Source organism: Oncorhynchus clarkii, chromosome 9 (assembly GCF_045791955.1).
Source record: "Oncorhynchus clarkii lewisi isolate Uvic-CL-2024 chromosome 9, UVic_Ocla_1.0, whole genome shotgun sequence".
NCBI lineage: Eukaryota > Metazoa > Chordata > Actinopteri > Salmoniformes > Salmonidae > Oncorhynchus > Oncorhynchus clarkii.
The window spans coordinates 4,245,002-4,267,381 of record NC_092155.1 but is presented as its reverse complement, the minus strand read 5'-3'; the positions used below and the strand labels follow the sequence as shown (position 1 = coordinate 4,267,381).

The following is a 22,380-nucleotide window of genomic DNA, read 5'->3' as shown; positions in this document are numbered from 1 at the left end:
CTATATAGGGAATAGGGTCTAAAGTAGTGCACTATATAGGGAATAGGGTCTAAAGTAGTGTACTATATAGGGAATAGGGTCTATAGTAGTGTACTATATAGGGAATAGGGCTCTGGTCTAAAGTAGTGCACTATATAGGGAATATGGTCTAAAGTAGTGCACTATATAGGGAATAGGGTCTAAAGTAGTGCACTATACAGTGCCTTGCGAAAGTATTCGGCCCCCTTGAACTTTGCGACCTTTTGCCACATTTCAGGCTTCAAACATAAAGATATAAAACTGTATTTTTTTTGTGAAGAATCAACAACAAGTGGGACACAATCATGAAGTGGAACGACATTTATTGGATATTTCAAACTTTTTTAACAAATCAAAAACTGAAAAATTGGGCGTGCAAAATGATTCAGCCCCCTTAAGTTAATACTTTGTAGCGCCACCTTTTGCTGCGATTACAGCTGTAAGTCGCTTGGGGTATGTCTCTATCAGTTTTGCACATCGAGAGACTGAATTTTTTTCCCATTCCTCCTTGCAAAGCAGCTCGAGCTCAGTGAGGTTGGATGGAGAGCATTTGTGAACAGCAGTTTTCAGTTCTTTCCACAGATTCTCGATTGGATTCAGGTCTGGACTTTGACTTGGCCATTCTAACACCTGGATATGTTTATTATTGAACCATTCCATTGTAGATTTTGCTTTATGTTTTGGATCATTGTCTTGTTGGAAGACAAATCTCCGTCCCAGTCTCAGGTCTTTTGCAGACTCCATCAGGTTTTCTTCCAGAATGGTCCTGTATTTGGCTCCATCCATCTTCCCAACAATTTTAACCATCTTCCCTATCCCTACTGAAGAAAAGCAGGCCCAAACCATGATGCTGCCACCACCATGTTTGACAGTGGGGATGGTGTGTTCAGGGTGATGAGCTGTGTTGCTTTTATGCCAAACATAATGTTTTGCATTGTTGCCAAAAAGTTCAATTTTGCTTTCATCTGACCAGAGCACCTTCTTCCACATGTTTGATGTGTCTCCCAGATGGCTTGTGGCAAACTTTAACTGACACTTTTTATGGATATCTTTAAGAAATGGCTTTCTTCTTGCCACTCTTCCATAAAGGCCAGATTTGTGCAATATACGACTGATTGTTGTCCTATGGACAGAGTCTCCCACCTCAGCTGTAGATCTCTGCAGTTCATCCAGAGTGATCATGGGCCTCTTGGCTGCATCTCTGATCAGTCTTCTCCTTGTATGAGCTGAAAGTTTAGAGGGACGGCCAGGTCTTGGTAGATTTGCAGTGGTCTGATACTCCTTCCATTTCAATATTATCGCTTGCACAGTGCTCCTTGGGATGTTTAAAGCTTGGGAAATCTTTTTGTATCCAAATCCGGCTTTAAACTTCTTCACAACAGTATCTCGGACCTGCCTGGTGTGTTCCTTGTTCTTCATGATGCTCTCTGCGCTTTTAACAGACCTCTGAGACTATCACAGTGCAGGTGCATTTATACGTAGACTTGAATACACACAGGTGGATTGTATTTATCATCTTTAGTCATTTAGGTCAACATTGGATCATTCAGAGATCCTCACTGAACTTCTGGAGAGAGTTTGCTGCACTGAAAGTAAAGGGGCTGAATCATTTTGCACGCCCAATTTTTCAGTTTTTGATTTGTTAAAAAAGTTTGAAATATCCAATAAATGTCGTTCCACTTCATGATTGTGTCCCACTTGTTGTTGATTCTTCACAAAAAAATACAGTTTTATATCTTTATGTTTGAAGCCTGAAATGTGGCAAAAGGTCGCAAAGTTCAAGGGGGCCGAATACTTTCGCAAGGCACTGTATAGGTAATAGGGTCTAAAGTAGTGCACTATATAGGGAACAAGGTTCCATTTGGGACACTGTATAGACCTGACTGTCTTCAAGTGAACATGTGATCATTAAACAAGTGAAGAAGGAGGGATCAGTCCCCTCCTCCTCTCATGTTCTGTCTCTCATCCATCCTCCTCCTCCTTTCATGTTCTGTCTCTCATCCATCCTCCTCCTCTCATGTTCTGTCTCTCATTCATCCTACTCCTCCTCCTCTCATGTTCTGTCTCTCATTCATCCTACTCCTCCTCCTCTCATGTTCTGTCTCTCATCCATCCTCCTCCTCCTCCTCCCAAGTTCTGTCTCTCATCCATCCTCCTGCTCCTCCTCTCATGTTCTGTCTCTCATCCATCCTCCTGCTCCTCCTCTCATGTTCTGTCTCTCATCCATCCATCCCCCTCCTCCTCCTCCTCCTCCTGTCCTCTCTCATGTTCTGTCTCTCATCCATCCTCCTCCTCATGTCCTCTCTCATGTTCTGTCTCTCATCCATCCATCTCCGCCTCCTGTCCTCTCTCATGTTCTGTCTCTCATCCATCCTGCTCCTCCTCCTGTCCTCTCTCATGTTCTGTCTCTCATCCATCCTCCTCCTCCTCATTCTCTCATGTTCTGTCTCTCATCCACTCCGTCTTCCTCCCTTATTGCGTCTCTGTTCCAGAACAGAAGTTGGAGTCCCTCGTTGCCTAGCGACCTGTTTAAACAGCCTCTGTCCTATTACCTTCTCCCTCCTCTTCCTCTCTCTCCTCTTCCTCCCCCTCTCGTCTGCACTCCTCAGTTGAGACAGTTACTTTCTTCTCCATCTTAAGAGGCATGCTAGACTTCCGGGGTTTCTTCTTGGGGGCGGGATCAGCTGAAGTACACCAACCTCCTTGATTGGATGATCCGAGAACCTTGGCCCCTCCCACTGACCCGGAGGAAGAAGCCAATTGGTCCAACAGAGACGAGGAAGAGGGAAGAGGGGAGGTCTGTCGTGTAGCACGGTAGAACTGAGACAGTGGTTGAACTTCTCCCAGAGTAGAAACCAATAGCTGGGTCTGGAAGGAGGACAGAGGAGCAGTGATGCCCACTGAGGGATGCCCTGTCCTGGGGAAGATGGGCCCCCTGTGGGGGTCTGGGCTGGAGGGTTTGTCTGGCTCTGCGTGGGGGGCTGGGGTGGGGTTTGAAAGGTGAGTCAGAGGGGTGTGTTGTCGTTGCTGTTGTGGATGCTGGGGGTGGTTTAGGGGTACGGCTGCGGCTGTGTTGTGGCACCTCTGTTGTTTATGGAGTTTGTCATAGGTGTGTGTGTGTTGACTCCAGGTGTGTGTGTGTTGACTCCAGGTGTGTGTGTGTCGTGTGTGTGTGTTTGCGGTCTCCCTGTGTGGTGTTGGTGAGTGTCTAAGTGTATCCATGTGTAATCTGGGATTGGGGTTAGCGCTGTGTCTGTTGCGGCTCCTCAGTGAGCTAAACACCATACCACACCCGTCCACAGTGCACCTGTGCTTTATCTTCAGGTGTACCGCGTTGTAGTGGATCTTCAAGGTTCCTTTGTCATAGAAGCTCTTGTCGCAGGCACCACAGCAAACCCTGCCCTTACGGAGGGAGGGCGAGACCTCTGGGAAGAGCCAGCCCTTAGGGAGGGAGGAGGAGCAGGGGGGAGAGGACACGTCAGGGAAGAGCCAGCCCTTAGGGAGGGAGGAGGAGCAGGGGGGAGAGGACACATCAGGGAAGAGCCTGTCGTTACGGAGGGAGGAGGATGAGGAGGGGCGGGACACTACACGGAACAGGCTCTGGGCCAGCATAGAAAGAGAGGAGGAGGAGGATGGAGAGGAGGAAGAGAGGGAGGAGGAGGAAGAGAGGGAGGAGGTGTTGTTGCTGTCGAAGTTCTTCTTCTGTAGCTCAGGGTTGGTTACTAGGTAACTGAGTCGACAACGGTGGAGGCGTTGATCGTCATGGTTACCGACCGGCTGCTGCTGGTCGTGGTCACGGTGTGGCTGCCCTGACGACGACCTCGTCGGTGACTCGTTGTGTTCAGGTTTAGGTTCCATCGTCTTGGTCCCAGTTCCGTTTCCTATTTCTCCTCCTAGACCGTTAACGGCAGCCGGTACCGGACTCACCAGGTTACCATATGGAGACCCAGACTCAGACACGCTGCTTTCTGACTGGTGCTGTGGTCCTTCGCTCTGTTTGACCCTCCCGGGCCTCCGTAGTCCACCCAGCCTGGTGGGAGGGGCCAAACCCTGCAAGGGGGAGGGGCTATGGAACTGGAATGGGAGGAGCATAGAGAGACTGGCAGGAAAATTATCAAAATGGTGGAGATTGGCAGGACTGCCCTTCTCAAAATGGTGCCCAGTCGCCGGAATGCCTTTCTCAAAGTGGTGGATGCTAGCAGGGCTGCCCTTCTCAAAATGGTGGATGCTAGCACGGCTGCCCTTCTCAAAATGGTGGATGCTAGCAGGGCTGCCCTTCTCAAAATGGTGGATGCTAGCAGGGCTACCTTTCTCGAAATGGTGAACACTCACAGGACTGCCCATCTCAAAATGCCCGCCCTGCCTGTTGCTCTCAATGAACGCTTGGATGTTGGAGACCGTCCGGGAAGAGGAGGGATCAGAGAGGTCATTTCCCAGTGAGTCCTGAAAGGTCATGAGCTCTACGATTGTCCGCGTTTCTCCGAACCTCAGGAACTGTTGTAGAGTCACAATCTCTTCCTTATGACAGACCACTGTCCAATGCTCCAATACGCTGCCGGAAGAGTTCTAGAGGGGGAGAGAGGAGGGGGGGAGACAGTACAGACTCAGTGAGAATAGCCTTGCTATTGAGAAATGCCACTATAGACAGACCTGGTTCTCTAGAGCAGACAGGCTATGTGCTCATTGCCCACAAAATGAGGTGGAAACTGAGCTGCACTACCTAACCTCCTGCCCAATGTGTGACCATATTAGAGACACATATTTCCCTCAGATTACACAGACCCACAAAGAATTTGAAAACAAACCCAATTTTGATAAACTCCCATATCTACTGGGTGAAATATCACAGTGTGGGGCCTCCTGCGTGGTGCAGTGGTCTACGGCACCGCCATGCTAGAGTAGTATGTATCCTCTATCCCCCCTACCTGTAGTATGTATCCTCTATCCCTCTACCTGTAGTATGTATTCTCTATCCCCCTACCTGCAGTATGTATCCTCTATCCCCCTACCTGTAGTATGTATCCTCTATCCCCCTACCTGTAGTATGTATCCTCTATCCCCCTACCTGTAGTATGTATCCTCTATCCCCCTACCTGTAGTATGTATTCTCTATCCCCCTACCTGCAGTATGTATCCTCTATCCCCCTACCTGTAGTATGTATCCTCTATCCTCTATCCCCCCAACCTGTAGTATGTATCCTCTATCCTCTATCCCCCTACCTATAGTATGTATCCTCTATCCCCCTACCTGTAGTATGTATCCTCTATCCCCCTACCTGTAGTATGTATCCTCTATCCCCCTACCTGTAGTATGTATCCTCTATCCCCCTACCTGTAGTATGTATCCTCTATCCTCTATCCCCCCTACCTGTAGTATGCATCCTCTATCCTCTATCGCCCTACCTGTAGTATGTATCCTCTATCCCCCTACCTGTAGTATGTATCCTCTATCCCCCCTACCTGTAGTATGTATCCTCTATCTCCCCTACCTGTAGTATGTATCCTCTATCTCCCCTACCTGCAGTATGTATCCTCTATCCCCCTACCTGTAGTATGTATCCTCTATCCCCCCTACCTGTAGTATGTATCCTCTATCCTCTATCTCCCCTACCTGCAGTATGTATCCTCTATCCCCCTACCTGTAGTATGTATCCTCTATCCTCTATCTCCCCTACCTGCAGTATGTATCCTCTATCCCCCTACCTGTAGTATGTATCCTCTATCCCCCTACCTGTAGTATGTATCCTCTATCCCTCTACCTGTAGTGTGTATCCTCTATCCCCCTACCTGCAGTATGTATCCTCTATCCCCCTACCTGTAGTGTGTATCCTCTATCCCCCTACCTGTAGTATGTATCCTCTATCCCTCTACCTGTAGTGTGTATCCTCTATCCCCCTACCTGCAGTATGTATCCTCTATCCCCTACCTGTAGTATGTATCCTCTATCCCCCTACCTGTAGTATGTATCCTCTATCCCTCTACCTGTAGTATGTATCCTCTATCCCTCTACCTGTAGTGTGTATCCTCTATCCCCCTACCTGCAGTATGTATCCTCTATCCCCCTACCTGTAGTATGTATTCTCTATCCCCCCTACCTGTAGTATGTATCCTCTATCCCCCTACCTGCAGTATGTATCCTCTATCCCCCTACCTGTAGTATGTATCCTCTATCCCTCTACCTGCAGTATGTATCCTCTATCCCTCTACCTGTAATATGTATCCTCTATCCCCTACCTGTAGTATGTATCCTCTATCCCCCTACCTGTAGTGTGTATCCTCTATCCCTCTACCTGTAGTATGTATCCTCTATCCCTCTACCTGTAGTGTGTATCCTCTATCCCCCTACCTGCAGTATGTATCCTCTATCCCCTACCTGTAGTATGTATCCTCTATCCCCCTACCTGTAGTATGTATCCTCTATCCCTCTACCTGTAGTATGTATCCTCTATCCCTCTACCTGTAGTGTGTATCCTCTATCCCCCTACCTGCAGTATGTATCCTCTATCCCCCTACCTGTAGTATGTATTCTCTATCCCCCCTACCTGTAGTATGTATCCTCTATCCCCCTACCTGCAGTATGTATCCTCTATCCCCCTACCTGTAGTATGTATCCTCTATCCCTCTACCTGCAGTATGTATCCTCTATCCCTCTACCTGTAATATGTATCCTCTATCCCCTACCTGTAGTATGTATCCTCTATCCCCCTACCTGTAGTGTGTATCCTCTATCCCTCTACCTGTAGTATGTATCCTCTATCCCTCTACCTGTAGTGTGTATCCTCTATCCCCTACCTGTAGTGTGTATCCTCTATCCCCCCTACCTGTAGTATGTATCCTCTATCCCCCTACCTGTAGTATGTATCCTCTACAGTAGTCTTGAAGGGTCCACCCCAGACTGTTTAGAATGTATAGAACCTGCAATACATAAATAGTTGTGAGCTGTTAGAACACAGAAGATAATTTAGGATGTTTTTACACCCCTTAACTTATTCTCTATTTTATTGTGTTACAGCATGAATTTTAAAAATGGAGATTTTGTGTTTTTTGATCTACGCTCATAATGTCTACATTTAATTTTGGTTATGGAACGTTTTTTGAAAATAATTAACAATGAAAAAAAGCTGAAATGTCTTGAGTCATTAAGTATTCAAACCTTTTGTTATGGCAAGACTAAATAAGTTCTGGAGTAAAATGTAACAAGTCACAATAATAGTGTTTAACATGATTTTTGAAGGACAACCTCATCTCTGTACCCCACACGTACAATTATCTGTAAAGTCTCTCAGTTGAGCAGGGAATGTCAAACACAGATTCAACCTCAAAGACCAGGTTGTTTTTCCAAGGCCTCGCAAAGAAGGGCCCCTATTGGTAGATGGGGGAATAAAAAGCAGACATTGAATATCCCTTTGAGCATGGTGAAGATATTAATTATACTTTGGATGGTGTATCAATACACCCAGTCACTACAAAGATACAGGCTTCCTTCCTAACTTAGTTGCTGGAGAGGAAGGAAACCGCTCAGGGATTTCACCATGAGGCCAATGGCGACTTTAAAACAGTTACAGAGTTCAATGGCTGTAATAGAAGAAACCTGAGGATGGATCAACAACATTGTAGTTACTCCAAAATACTAACCTAAATGACAGAGTGAAAAGAGTCATTCAAGTTTTGAATTAAATTGGCTTGAAAATCTATGGCAAGACTTGTAAATAGCTGTCTAGCCAACAACTTGACAGAGCTTGAAGACTTTTTATAATAGACAAATATTGTCCAATCCAGGTGTGGAACGCTGTTTGAGACTTACCCAGAAAGACTCACAGCTGTAGTCACCACTAAACGTGATTCTAACTGTCACGTTCTGACCATAGTTCTTTTGTGTTTTCCTTGTTTTAGTGTTGGTCAGGACGTGAGCTGGGTGGGCATTCAATGTTTTGTGTGTCTAGGTTGTATTTCTGTGTTCGGCCTAGTATGGTTCTCAATCAGAGGCAGGTGTCGTTAGTTGTCTCCGATTGAGAATCGTTTGTTGTGTTGTATTTTGTAGTGTTCTCGTGTATGGTCTTGATTAAACATGTTGAGCTCTAACCACGCTGCATTTTGGTCCTCCTCTCCTTCAACAAAAGAAAACCGTTACACTAACATTTATTGACTCAGGGGTGTGAATGCTTACGAAAATTTGATATTTCTGTATTTCATTTTCAATACATTTGCAAAAATGTCTTAAAATATGTTTTCACTTTGGCATTATGGGGTATTGTGTGTAGAGGAGTGAGAAAAAAACAATTTAATCAATTTTGAATTCAGGCTAAATGTGGAATAAGTCAAGGGTATATGAATACTTTCTTAAGGCCCTGTAGATACATGTGTAATGATTTATAAAGTATAATCATTTTATACTAATTTATCATCATATTTGATATCAATTTCTAAACATGTACACTACCAGTCAATAGTTTGAACACACCTACTCATTCAAGGGTTTTTCTTAATTGTTTACTATTTTCTACATTGTAGAATAATAGTGAAGACATCAAAACTATGAAATAACACATATCGAATCATGTAGGAACCAAAAAAGTGTTAAAGAAATCAAAATATATTTTATATTTGAGATTCTTGAAATAGCCACCCTTTGTCTTGATGACATTTGCACACTCTTGTCATTCTCTCAACCAGCTTCACCTGGAATGCTTTTCCAACAGTCTTGAAGGAGTTTCCACATATGCTGAGCACTTGTTGGCTGCTTTTCCTTCACTCTGAGGTCCAACTCACCCCAAAGCATCTCAATTGGGGTTGGGGGATTGTGGAGGCCAGGTCATCTGATGCAGCACTCCATCACTCTCCTTCTTGGTCAAATAGCCCTTAAACAGCCTGAAGGTGTGTTGGGTCATTGTCCTGTTGAAAAACAATTGATTGTCCCACTAAGCGCAAACCAGATGGGATGGTGTATCGCTGCAGAATGCTGTGGTAGCCATGCTGGTTAAGTGTGCCTTGAATTCTAAATAAATCACAGAGTGTCACCAGCAAAGCAGCATCACACCTCCTCCTCCATGCTTCACGGTGGGAACCACACATGCAGAGATCATCCGTTCACCCACACCGCATCTCACAAAGACACGGCGGTTGGAACCAAAAATCTCTAATTTGGACTCAAGAACAAATTTCAACCGGTCTAATGTTCATTGCTGGTGTTTTTTGGCCCAAGCAAGTCTCTTCTTCTTATTGGTGTCCTTTAGTAGTGGTTTCTTTGCAGCAATTCGACCATGAAGGCCTGATTCACACAGTCTCTTCTGAACAGTTGATGTTGAGATGTGTCTGTTACTTGAATTCTGTGAAGCATTTATTTGGGCTGCAATTTTAAAGGCTGGTAACTCTAATGAACTTATCCTCTGCAGCAGAGGTAACTCTGGGTCTTCCTTTCCTGTGGTGGTCCTCATGAGAGCCAGTTTCATCATAGTGCTTGATGGTTTTTGCGACTTCACTTGAAGAAACTTTCAACGTTTTTTAAATTTTCCGGATTGACTGACCTTCATGTCTTAAAGTAATGATGGACTGTCGTTTCTCTTTGCTTATTTGAGCTGTTCTTGTCATAATATGGACTTGGTCTTTTACCAAATAGGACTGTCTTCTGTATACCACCCCTACCCTGTCACAACACAACTGATTGGCTCAAACACATTAAGAAAAAAAGAAATTCCACAAATTAACTTTTAAGAAGGCACCTGTTAATAGAAATGCATTCCGGGTGACTACCTCATGAAGCTGGATGAGAGAATGCCAAGAGTGTGCAAAGGGTGGCAACTTTGAAGAATCTCAAATATAAAATATATTTTGATTTGTTTAACACTTTTTTGGTTACTACATGATTCCATATGTGTTATTTCATAGTTCTGATGTCTTCACTATTATTCTACAATGTAGAAAATAGTAAAAAATAAAGAAAAAACCCTGGAATGAGTAGGTGTTCTAGAACCCTGGAATGAGTAGGTGTTCTAGAACCCTGGAATGAGTAGGTGTTCTAGAACCCTGGAATGAGTAGGTGTTCTAGAACCCTGGAATGAGTAGGTGTTCTACAACTTTTCACCGGTAGTGTATAAGCATGTATAATGGCTTACTGAGTACATCAATTTCTAAACATGTGTAATCATGCATAATGGATTACTAATGATATACTGACTAAGTCAACGTGCATCTGTTAAATTACCTAAATGTAGCATGGAAGTATAAGGGCTTATTCATGTGTATAATTGATATGGTTTATATTCACATTCATGTTATTGTTATTATTATAGTTATTATTGTTATTACTTAGTTATTATTATTACGTTAGTTATTATTATTATTTAGTGTTAATAATAAAAATAAATATATTAATAATTGTATTATTATTGTTATTATTATTATTGTTATTATTATTATTGTTATTATTAATAGGGTTATTATTATCATAGCTATTATAGTTATTATTATTGTCGCCCTTATTATTATTATAGTTATTATTATTGTAGGTATTATTATTGTAGTTATTATTATAGTTACTATTATTGTGATTGTAGGTATTATTCTTGTGGTTATTATTATTACAGTTATTATTATTGTTATAGTTATTATAATTATTGTAGTTATTATTATTGTAGTTATTATTATTGTAGTTATTATTATTGCAGTTATTAGTGTTGTTGTTATTATTATTGCAGTTATTATTGTAGTTATTATTATTGTAGTTATTATTATTGTAGTTATTATTATTGTAGTTATTATTATTGTAGTTATTATTATTGCAGTTATTATTATTGCAGTTATTATTGTTATTATTATTGTTATTGTTATTATTATTGTTATAGTTATTATTATTGTTGTTGTTATTGTAGTTACTATTATTATAGTTATTATTATGATGATTGTAGGTATTATTATAGTTATCATAGTTATTATTATTGAATATTTAGTGTTATTGTTATTAGTGTAGCTATTATTATTGTTAGCATTATTATTATAGTAATTATTCTTATTGTTATAAATATCGTTATTTAGTGTTGTTATTATTCATATTGTTGTTGTTGTTATTATTACTGTTATTAAGAGTTACCATACCTGATCCCGGGTCAGTACACTGAGCAGTCTGTCTAATAGGATCTTCAGTCTGATGGGGAGAGCCGTGGCTCCATAAAGGACCAGGGAGGCCAGGTCAAATACTACCCCAGGATGGGCCACCTCTACCTGGGTAGCAGAGAGCAGGGGCTGGGCGGGCTGGAAGAGCTTGTCCAACGCTGGAGGTTGGGGAGGGAGAGGGGAAAAGATACACAATATGGTCACAGCAATAAAATGTCTCTGTCTCTCTGTCTCTGTCTCTGTCTCTCTGTCTCTCTCTCTCTCTCTCTCTCTCTGTCTCTGTCTCTGTTTCTCTCTCTCTCTCTCTCTCTCTCTCTCTCTCTGTCTCTCTCTCTCTCTGTCTCTGTCTCTCTCTCTGTCTCTCTCCGTCTCTCTCTCTCTGTGTCTCTCTCTCTCTCTCTCTTTGTCTCTCTCTCTGTCTGTCTGTCTCTCTCTCTCTCTCCCTCTGTCTCTGTCTCTCTCTGTCTCTGTCTCTCCCTCTCCTCTCTCTCTCTCTGTCTCTCTCTCTCTCTCCCTCTCTCTCTCCCTCCCCCTAAGCAGCAGGAAGCAGGTTGTACTTCCTGCCAGCTCTCTATATATGGTGACAGCATTTATAAATCCCTTCCCTTTATTACAGGTAACAGGTTTAATAATAATAATAATAATGTAAATACATTTAAATAATCATTTAAATACTCATTTAAATAATAATAATAATGACCTCATCCTTTATCAGAAGGTTGGCTACTAGAACTAACGGTTTAACACTGTATATACAAAAGCATGTGGATCAGGTTGAAAGGTCCTCTCTTAATTCTCGTAAATAACTTCATTTCTCCCTTTTCGATCACAAAGCTCTTCTGCACAAGCTTCCAACATCACACTGCTGTGTTAAATGACCTTATTTCTATACTACAGCATACTGGATGACTGTCATTCATATTCACCCAGTTCAATGTAACAGTGACAGGTTTAGGTTACTGTCATTCATATCCACCCAGTTCAATGTAACAGTGATGGGTTTAGGTTACTGTCATTCATATTCACCCAGTTCAATGTAACAGTGATGGGTTTAGGTTACTGTCATTCATATTCACCCAGAACAATGTAACAGTGACAGGTTTAGGTTACTGTCATTCATATTCCATTCATTGGATGTGGAGGTTTGTTAGTGTTGTTGTGTTTATTAGTGTTGTTGTGTTTATTAGTGTTGTTGAGTTTATTAGTGTTGTTGAGTTTATTAGTGTTGTTGTGTTTATTAGTGTTGTTGAGTTTATTAGTGTTGTTGATATGTGGAGGTTTATTAGTGTTGTTGTGTTTATTAGTGTTGTTGTGTTTATTAGTGTTGTTGATATGTGGAGGTTTATTAGTGTTGTTGTGTTTATTAGTGTTGTTGTGTTTATTAGTGTTGTTGAGTTTATTAGTGTTGTTGAGATGTTGAGGTTTATTAGTGTTGTTGTGTTTATTAGTGTTGTTGTGTTTATTAGTGTTGTTGATATGTGGAGGTTTATTAGTGTTGTTGTGTTTATTAGTGTTGTTGAGTTTATTAGTGTTGTTGAGTTTATTAGTGTTGTTGATATGTGGAGGTTTATTAGTGTTGTTGTGTTTATTAGTGTTGTTGTGTTTATTAGTGTTGTTGAGTTTATTAGTGTTGTTGAGTTTATTAGTGTTGTTGAGTTTATTGGTGTTGTTGAGATGTGGAGGTTTGATCTCTTCCACCCTTTGTCTCCCTCCCTCCCACCTCCATGCTCAACTCCCTCCCTCCTCCATGCTCCACTCCCTCCCTCCTCCATGCTCCACTCCCTCCCTCCCTCCCTCCTCCATGTTCCACTCCCTCCCTCCTTCTGTCTTTCTCTCTCTCTCCCTCCTTCCCTCCTCCACCCTCAATCTTTGTCTCTCTCTCTCCTCCATGCCCCCCTCCTCCCTCCCTCCCTCCTCCACCCTCTGTCTTTCCCTCTCTCTCTCTCCCTCCTCCATGCTCTCCTCCCCCTCCTTCTCCCTCCCTCTCCCCCTACCTCCTCCATGCTCGCTCTCCCCCTCCCCCTACCTCCTCCATGCTCCCTCTCCCCCTACCTCCTCCATGCTCCATCTCCCCCTCCCTCTCCCCCTACCTCCTCCATGCTCCATCTCCCCCTCCCTCTACCTCCTCCATGCTCCCTCTCCCCCTACCTCCTCCATGCCCCCTCTCCCCCTCCCTCCCTCCTCCACCCTCTGTCTTTCTCCCTCCCTCCCTCCCCCTCCCTCCCTCTCTCCCTCTCCCCCTCCCTCCCTCCCTCCCTCCCTCCCTCCCTCCATGCTCCATCTCCCCTCCCTCTCCCCCTACCTCCTCCATGCTCCATCTCACCCTCCCTCTACCTCCTCCATGCTCCCTCTCCCCCTACCTCCTCAATGCTCCCTCCCTCCCTCCTCCATGCTCCCACTCCCCCCTCTCCCCCTCCCTCCCTCCTCCACCCTCTGTCTTTCTCCCTCCCTCCCTCCCTCCCTCCCTCCCTCCCTCCCTCCCTCCCTCCCTCCCTCCCTCCCTCCCTCCATGCTCCATCTCCCCTCCCTCTCCCCCTACCTCCTCCATGCTCCATCTCACCCTCCCTCTACCTCCTCCATGCTCCCTCTCCCCCTACCTCCTCAATGCTCCCTCCCTCCCTCCTCCATGCTCCCACTCCCCCCTCTCCCCCTCCCTCCCTCCTCCACCCTCTGTCTTTCTCCCTCCCTCCCTCCCTCCCTCCCTCCCTCCATGCTCCCCTCCCCCCATGCTCCCCTCCCCCTCCCTCTCTCTCCCTCCCTCTCCCCCTGCCTCTCCCTCCTCCACCCTCTGTCTTTCTCTCTCCGCCTCCCTCCATGCTCCCTTCCCCCTCCCTCTCCCTCCCTCCCACCCTCCCCCTCCCTCTCCCTCTCCCTCCATGCTCCCCTCCCCCTCCCTCTCCCTCTCCCCCTCTCTCCCTCCCTCCCTCTATGCTCCCCTCCCCCTCCCTCTCCCTCTCTCTCCCTCCCTCCCTCTCTCTCTCCCTCCCTCCCTCTCTCTCTCCCCCTCCCCCTCCCTCCATGCTCCCCTCCCCCTCCCTCTCCCTCTCCCCCTCTCTCCCCTCCCCCTCTCCCTCTCTCTCTCCCTCTCCCCCTCCCTCCCTCTCTCCCTCTCCCCCTCCCTCCATGCTCCCCTCCCCCTCCCTCTCCCTCTCCCCCTCTCTCCCTCGCTCCCCTCCCCCTCTCCCTCTCCCCCCTCTGCCTTTCTTTCTCTCCCCCTCCCTCCATGCTCCCCTCCCCCTCCCTCTCCCCCTCCCGCCCTCCCTCCCTCCCTCCTCCGTCTTTCTCTCCCTCCCCCTCCCTCCATGCTCCCCTCCCCCTCCCTCCCTCCCTCCCTCCCTCCCTCCTCCACCCTCTGTCTTTCTCTCTCTCCCCCTCCTTCCATGCTCCCCTCCTCCCTCCCTCCCTCCCCCTCTCCCTCCCTCCTCCTCCCTCTCTCTCTCTAACAGATGTCAGAGGATCAAGCAGCTGCGTTCACTGCCTCTTTCTATTTCTCTTTCTGTCTCTTTCCATATGTTGATCCCAGGTCTCTAACAGTCTGACAGATTCCATGCATCAACCTTAAGGTGTGTGTGTGTGTGTGTGTGTGTGTGTGTGTGTGTGTGTGTGTCAGTGTGTGTCAGTGTGTGTGTGTGTCAGTGTGTGTGTGAGTGTGAGGGTGTGTGTGTGTGTCAGTGTGTGTGTGTGTGTGTGTGTGTGATTGGATTACCCCAATCTCAGTATTGTAATCTGATTACATTCAGTTACTTTTAGATTACTTCCCCCTTTAAGAGGCATTAGATTAAAAGACTTTGAATTCATGTCACCAAATTGATAGACCTCTATTGGAGGATGAATCCGTGTTAGAGTTTATATAGCTGGCCGTATGTTGATGTTGCATTTCACTCTGCGGTTTGGTTATTAGGCTTCTTCTAATCCTTTCTACTACATATCATAATACGATTAAATTATATCTTTACATTTAAAAACCCAAAGTCTGGCAGACTTTCCCAGTCATTCCAATGAATGTAAAACCCCTTGATCTTCAAGGACAGAAATCCACAGATGAAACAATAACAAAATGGCACCCGCCTCTGTTTTGGTAGAAAGCTGAGGGATGGGGCCTGGAGAAACGTAACCACTCTCAGATTTTATTTTATTTTACCTTTATTTAAATAACCAATATTTAACTAGTGTCTCTATCTAACTGTGTCTCTATCCATGTGTGTGTGTGTGTGTGTGTGTGTCTCTATCCATGTGTGTGTGTATGTGTCTCTATCCGTGTGTTTCTATCCATGTGTGTGTGTGTGTCTCTATCTGTGTGTCTCTATCCATGTGTGTGTGTGTGTGTGTGTGTGTGTGTGTGTCTCTATCCATGTGTGTGTGTGTGTGTGTCTCTATCCGTGTGTGTGTGTCTTTATCCATGTGTGTGTGTGTGTGTGTGTGTGTGTGTATGTGTGTCTATATCCATGTGTCTGTGTGTGTGTGTGTGTGTGTGTGTGTGTGTACGCTCACCATGAGCTACCCAGCCATGTCTACAGTGGTCACATATCCTGAGGTTGGTCTTGGCTGGTCTGAAACACTGACAGGTACAGTTCACCTGGGTACATCTGATCACCTGGGGAACGAGGAGGAATGAGAGATGATGAAGAAGATTACATTTAGAGCTGCTTTTATAGCTGCTTGTGGGACAAGAGGGAGTTAAAGTTACACACACAGCATACCTGGTCCAAGTTGGGAGACATCTTCACCATATTACACCATCTTTGACCTTTAAGACTGTAGAAATAGATTATTACAACAAAGAATAATATAGCTATTCCATTTCAAACATTAAAACTTTATTAACAAAATGATATATATCCATTTTCAGACATGTTGGTAAATTAGCTTGTATTGTTTTCACTATCTAATCATGACATGGTGTGGTTCAATGACAGACATGTATTGGTTTAAAATCTATCACATGATGGTTTCATTTCAGAGAGACAATTAATCATGTTTTTTTTAAAGCTAAATGATACATATCCACCTCACTATCTGATAAATACCTAGTACTGATAGGTTTTCCACAGTCAAACGTAACAAATAACTACATTTTTAATAAACAACTTCGCAAATGGCACATTTGTGTCATCAGTAATAATAATAACAACATAAATAATAATAATATAAATAATAATACTGATAATACTACTACTAATAATAATATAAATAATAATAATATAAATCATAATAATATAAATAATAACAATATAAATAATAATACTGATAATACTACTACTAATAATAATATAAATAATAATAATATGAATCATAATAATAATATAAATCATAATAATATAAATAATAATAATATAAATAATAATATAAATCATAATAATATAAATAATAATATAAATCATAATAATATAAATAATAATATAAATCATAATAATATAAATAATAATACTGATAATACTACTACTAATAATAATATAAATAATAATAATATAAATCATAATAATATAAATAATAACAATATAAATAATAATACTGATAATACTACTACTAATAATAATATAAATAATAATAATATAAATCATAATAATAATATAAATCATAATAATATAAATAATAATAATATAAATAATAATAATAATAATATAAATAATAATAATAATAATAATAATATAAATCATAATAATAATATAAATCATAATAATATAAATAATAATAATATAAATAATAATATAAATCATAATAATATAAATAATAATATAAATCATAATAATATAAATAATAATATAAATCATAATAATAGAAATAATAATACTGATAATACTACTACTAATAATAATATAAATAATAATTATATAAATAATAATAATATAAATAATAATATAAATAATAATAATATAAATAATAATATAAATAATAATAATAATAATAACATAAATAATAATAATATACATTACAATAATAATAATATAAATAGTAATAATAACAATATAAATAATAATAATATAAATAATAATATAAATAATAATAATATAAATAGTAATAATAATAATATAAATAATAATAATATAAATAATAATAATATAAATAGTAATAATAACAATATAAATAATAATAATATAAATAATAATATAAATAGTAATAATATAAATAATAATAATATAAATAATAACATAAATAATAATAATATAAATAATAATAATATAAATAATAATAATATAAATCATAATAATATAAATAATAATAATATAAATAATACTACTGATAATACTACTACTAATAATAATATAAATAATAATAATATAAATCATAATAAGTTAAATAATAATAATATAAATAATAATACTGATAATACTACTACTAATAATAATATAAATAATAATCATATAAATAATAATAATATAAATAATAATAATATAAATAATAATAATATAAATAATAATAATAATAATAACATAAATAATAATAATATACATTACAATAATAATAATATAAATAGTAATAATAACAATATAAATAATAATAATATAAATAATAATATAAATAATAATAATATAAATAGTAATAATAATAATATAAATAATAATAATATAAATAATAATAATATAAATAGTAATAATAACAATATAAATAATAATAATATAAATAATAATATAAATAGTAATAATATAAATAATAATAATATAAATAATAACATAAATAATAATAATATAAATAATAATAATATAAATAATAATAATATAAATAATAACATAAATAATAATAATATAAATAATAATAATATTAATAATAATAATATAAATAATAACATAAATAATAATAATATAAATAATAATAATATAAATAATAATAATATAAATAATAATAATATAAATAATAACATAAATAATAATAATATAAATAATAATATAAATAATAATAATATAAATAATAATAATATAAATCATAATCATATAAATAATAATAATATAAATAATAATACTGATAATACTACTACTAATAATAATATAAATAATAATAATATAAATCATAATAAGTTAAATAATAATAATATAAATAATAATACTGATAATACTACTACTAATAATAATATAAATAATAATCATATAAATAATAATAATATAAATAATAATAATAATAATAATATAAATAATAATAATAATAATAATATAAATAATACTACTAATAATAATATAAATAACAATAATAATTCAATACAGTAATATGAGATCTGTATGTAAAATATTTACATTTTAGTTGTTTAGTAGATGCTCTTATCCAGAGTGACTTAAAGTCAGTCCATTCATCTCCAGATAGCTAGGTGGATCAGTCATAGTCAGGACATTCATCTGCAGATAGCTAGGTGGACCAGTCATAGTCAGTACATTCACCTTCAGATAGCTAGGTGGACCAGTCATAGTCAGGACATTCATCTGCAGATAGCTAGGTGGACCAGTCATAGTCAGTCCATTCATCTCCAGATAGCTAGGTGGACCAGTCATAGTCAGTACATTCATCTCCAGATAGCTAGGTGGACCAGTCATAGTCAGTCCATTCATCTCCAGATAGCTAGGTGGACCAGTCATAGTCAGTACATTCATCTTCAGATAGCTAGGTGGACCAGTCATAGTCAGGACATTCATCTTCAGATAGCTAGGTGGACCAGTCATAGTCAGTACATTCATCTCCAGATAGCTAGGTGGACCAGTCATAGTCAGTACATTCATCTTCAGATAGCTAGGTGGACCAGTCATAGTCAGTACATTCATCTTCAGATAGCTAGGTGGACCAGTCATAGTCAGGACATTCATCTCCAGATCGCTAGGTGGATCAGTCATAGTCAGTACATTCATCTTCAGATAGCTAGGTGGACCAGTCATAGTCAGTACATTCATCTTCAGATAGCTAGGTGGACCAGTCATAGTCAGTACATTCACCTTCAGATAGCTAGGTGGACCAGTCATAGTCAGTACATTCATCTCCAGATAGCTAGGTGGACCAGTCATAGTCAGTACATTCATCTTCAGATAGCTAGGTGGACCAGTCATAGTCAGTACATTCACCTTCAGATAGCTAGGTGGACCAGTCATAGTCAGTACATTCATCTCCAGATAGCTAGGTGGACCAGTCATAGTCAGTACATTCATCTTCAGATAGCTAGGTGGACCAGTCATAGTCAGTACATTCATCTTCAGATAGCTAGGTGGACCAGTCATAGTCAGTACATTCATCTCCAGATAGCTAGGTGGACCAGTCATAGTCAGTACATTCATCTCCAGATAGCTAGGTGGACCAGTCATAGTCAGTACATTCATCTTCAGATAGCTAGGTGGACCAGTCATAGTCAGTCCATTCATCTCCAGATAGCTAGGTGGACCAGTCATAGTCAGTACATTCATCTTCAGATAGCTAGGTGGACCAGTCATAGTCAGTCCATTCATCTCCAGATAGCTAGGTGGACCAGTCATAGTCAGTACATTCATCTCCAGATAGCTAGGTGGACCAGTCATAGTCAGTACATTAATCTCCAGATAGCTAGGTGGACCAGTCATAGTCAGTACATTCATCTCCAGATAGCTAGGTGGACCAGTCATAGTCAGTACATTCATCTCCAGATAGCTAGGTGGACCAGTCATAGTCAGTACATTCATCTCCAGATAGCTAGGTGGACCAGTCGTAGTCAGTACATTCATCTCCAGATAGCTAGGTGGACCAGTCATAGTCAATACATTCATCTTCAGATAGCTAGGTGGACCAGTCATAGTCAGTACATTCATCTCCAGATAGCTAGGTGGACCAGTCATAGTCAGTACATTCACCTTCAGATAGCTAGGTGAGACAACCACATATCACAGCCAAATATAGAGGAAGTGAACATTCCAGCTTAACAATAGATATATAGCGTTTTGCAATTTTTATTTGATTATTAAGGACAACTATGAATTCAAAATCTGGAAACAGTAATATCTTACACACACTGGAAGGTACCCATAAGCAATCATTTCTGATGAAAAAACACAAATGTGAAAAATGTGTCCTTTCATGGTAAGATATTGTGTGAAAGAACAATAAGAATTCACAAACATTCAAACCTTTAAATATGTTTGGTTTACGCCACAGAAGAAAGCAAAAATAAAACGAATCTATCGAGAAAAGAAACATCAAGCGTCTCAAGAAAATAACATTACACTTTATATAAAAAAACTTTGCACATCATTTTAACAAATTAATTATACAACAATTTAGGCTATAGTTCTCGATTATTTGTGGGCTCACCCACGTGTCTTAAACTCACCTGTACGTTGGTTGTGTGGGTCAGGTTGGTGTCAGGGGTTTGCGGTCTCTTAGTACCTCTCCTCTCTCCTGTTCTGGACTGTGTAGGCTAGAAGATCTTGACAACTACTGTTACTTCTCTCTCTCTCTCTCTCTCTCTCTCTCTCTCTCTCTCTCTCTCTCTCTCTCTCTCTGTGTCACTCTCTCTCTCTCTCTGTATCTAACTCTCTCTGTATCTAACTCTCTCTGTCTCTCTCTCTCTGTATCTCTCTCTCTTTGTATCTGTCTGTCTCTCTCTCTCTGTATCTCTCTGTCTCTCTCTCTCTCTGTATCTCTCTCTCTTTGTATCTGTCTGTCTCTCTCTCTTTGTATCTCTCTGTCTCTCTCTCTCTGTATCTCTCTGTCTCTCTCTCTCTCTGTATCTCTCTGTCTCTCTCTCTCCTTTTTTTGAGTCCCTAATCTTGGCTCCTCCCATTTAAATTTGGGTGAGGATCTGGGATGTGAGACTGAGCCAAGAGAGAGAGAGAGAGAGAGAGACAGAGCGTCTGTCTATGTACACTGATTGTGTGTGTGTGTGTATCAGTGGGCCATAGGGAGAAGGATATATACGGTGCATTCAGAAAATATTCAGACCCCTTGACTTTTTTCCACATTTTATTACGTTAGATCCTTATTCTATAATTTATTTAATTGTCCCCCCCCCCCCCCCTTATCAATCTAAACACGATACACTTTGATGACAAAGCAGAAACAGGTTTTTAGAAAAAAAACGGAAATACCACATTTACGTAAGTATTCAGACCCTTTACTCAGTACTTTGTTGAAGGACCTTTGGCAGCGATTACAGCCTCAAGTCTTCTTGGGTATTATGTACACCTGTATTTAGAGAGTTTCTCCCATTCTTCTCTGCAGATCCTCTCAAGCTCTGTCGGGTTGGATGGGGAGCGTCGCTGCACAGCTATTTTCAGGTCTCTCCAGACATGTTAGATTGGGTTCAAGCTTCGGATGGGCAACTCAAGGACATTCAGAGACTTGTCCCGAAGCCACTCCTCCGTTGTCCTGATGTTTGCTTAGGGTCTTTGTCCTGTTGAAAGGTGAACCTTGACTAGAGTCTGAGGTCCTGAGCGCTCTGGAGCAGGTTTTCATCAAGGATCTATCAGTGCTTGCTCTGTTCATCTTTCCCTCGATCCTGACTAGTCTCCCAGTCCCTGCCGCTGAAAAACATCCCCACAGCATGATGCTGCCACCAACATGCTTCACCGTAGGGATGGTGCCAGGTTTCCTCCAGACGTGACGTTTGGCATTCAAGCCTTTTACAAAGGAGTGACTTCCGTCAGAGTGACCATTGGGTTCTTGATCACCTCCCTGACCAAGGCCCGATTACTCAGTTTGGCCGGGCGCCCAGCTCTAGGAAGAATCTTGGTGGTTCTAAATCTCTTCCAGGTTTGGAACCTGGGAACGTTCAATGCTGTGTACATATTTTAGTACCCTTTGACCGAGACCTGTGCCGCGACACAATACTGTCTCTAAGCTCTACGGACAACACCTTCGACATCATGGCTTGGTTTTTGCTCTGACATACACTGTCAGCTGTGGGACCTTTAAAAGACAGGTGTGTGCCTTTCCAAATGGTCTCCAATCAATTGAATTTACCAAAGCTGGACTCCAATCAAGGTGTAGATAGATCTCAAGGATGCAGGTCCCCTACCAACCCCCCCAAACCCCAGGTCCCCGACCAACCCCCCCAAACCCCAGGTCCCCTACCAACCCCCCTAACCCCAGGCCCCCTACCAACCCCCCTAACCCCAGGTCCCCTACCAACCTCCCTAACCCCAGGTCCCCTACCAACCCCCCTAACCCCAGGTCCCCTACCAACCTCCCTAACCCCAGGTCCCCTACCAACCCCCCTAACCCCAGGTCCCCTACCAACCCCCCTAACCCCAGGTCCCCTACCAATCCCAGGTCCCCTACCAACCCCAGGTCCCCTACCAACCTCCCTAACCC

General features: G+C 41.0%; 2 protein-coding genes across 2 annotated transcripts in view; both read right to left on the bottom strand.

Moving 5' to 3' along the window:
- LOC139415790 (phosphatidylcholine:ceramide cholinephosphotransferase 2-like) overlaps positions 1-22,380 on the bottom strand; it is a 742,387-nt gene that overhangs the window by 416,587 nt on the left and 303,420 nt on the right. The gene's annotated exons all lie outside the window — the stretch shown is intronic.
- On the bottom strand, positions 2,548-15,848 carry LOC139417012 (zinc finger protein basonuclin-2-like). The gene is made up of 6 exons (XM_071166246.1): positions 15,828-15,848; positions 15,619-15,721; positions 11,110-11,285; positions 6,868-6,933; positions 4,377-4,584; positions 2,548-4,193 (listed from the first exon to the last, which is right to left on the bottom strand). Exons 1-6 carry the CDS (start codon positions 15,846-15,848, stop codon positions 2,548-2,550), a joined length of 2,220 nt encoding a protein of 739 aa, XP_071022347.1.

Excerpts from the sequence above, each read along its gene's own strand:
- LOC139417012 (XM_071166246.1), bottom strand. The coding sequence starts at position 15,848 with ATGTCTCCCAACTTGGACCAG. Across the intron at positions 15,722-15,827 it reads TGTCTCCCAACTTGGACCAG|GTGATCAGATGTACCCAGGT; the intron begins GTATGCTGTGTG and ends CTCGTTCCCCAG. Across the intron at positions 11,286-15,618 it reads ACATGGCTGGGTAGCTCATG|CGTTGGACAAGCTCTTCCAG; the intron begins GTGAGCGTACAC and ends CCCAACCTCCAG.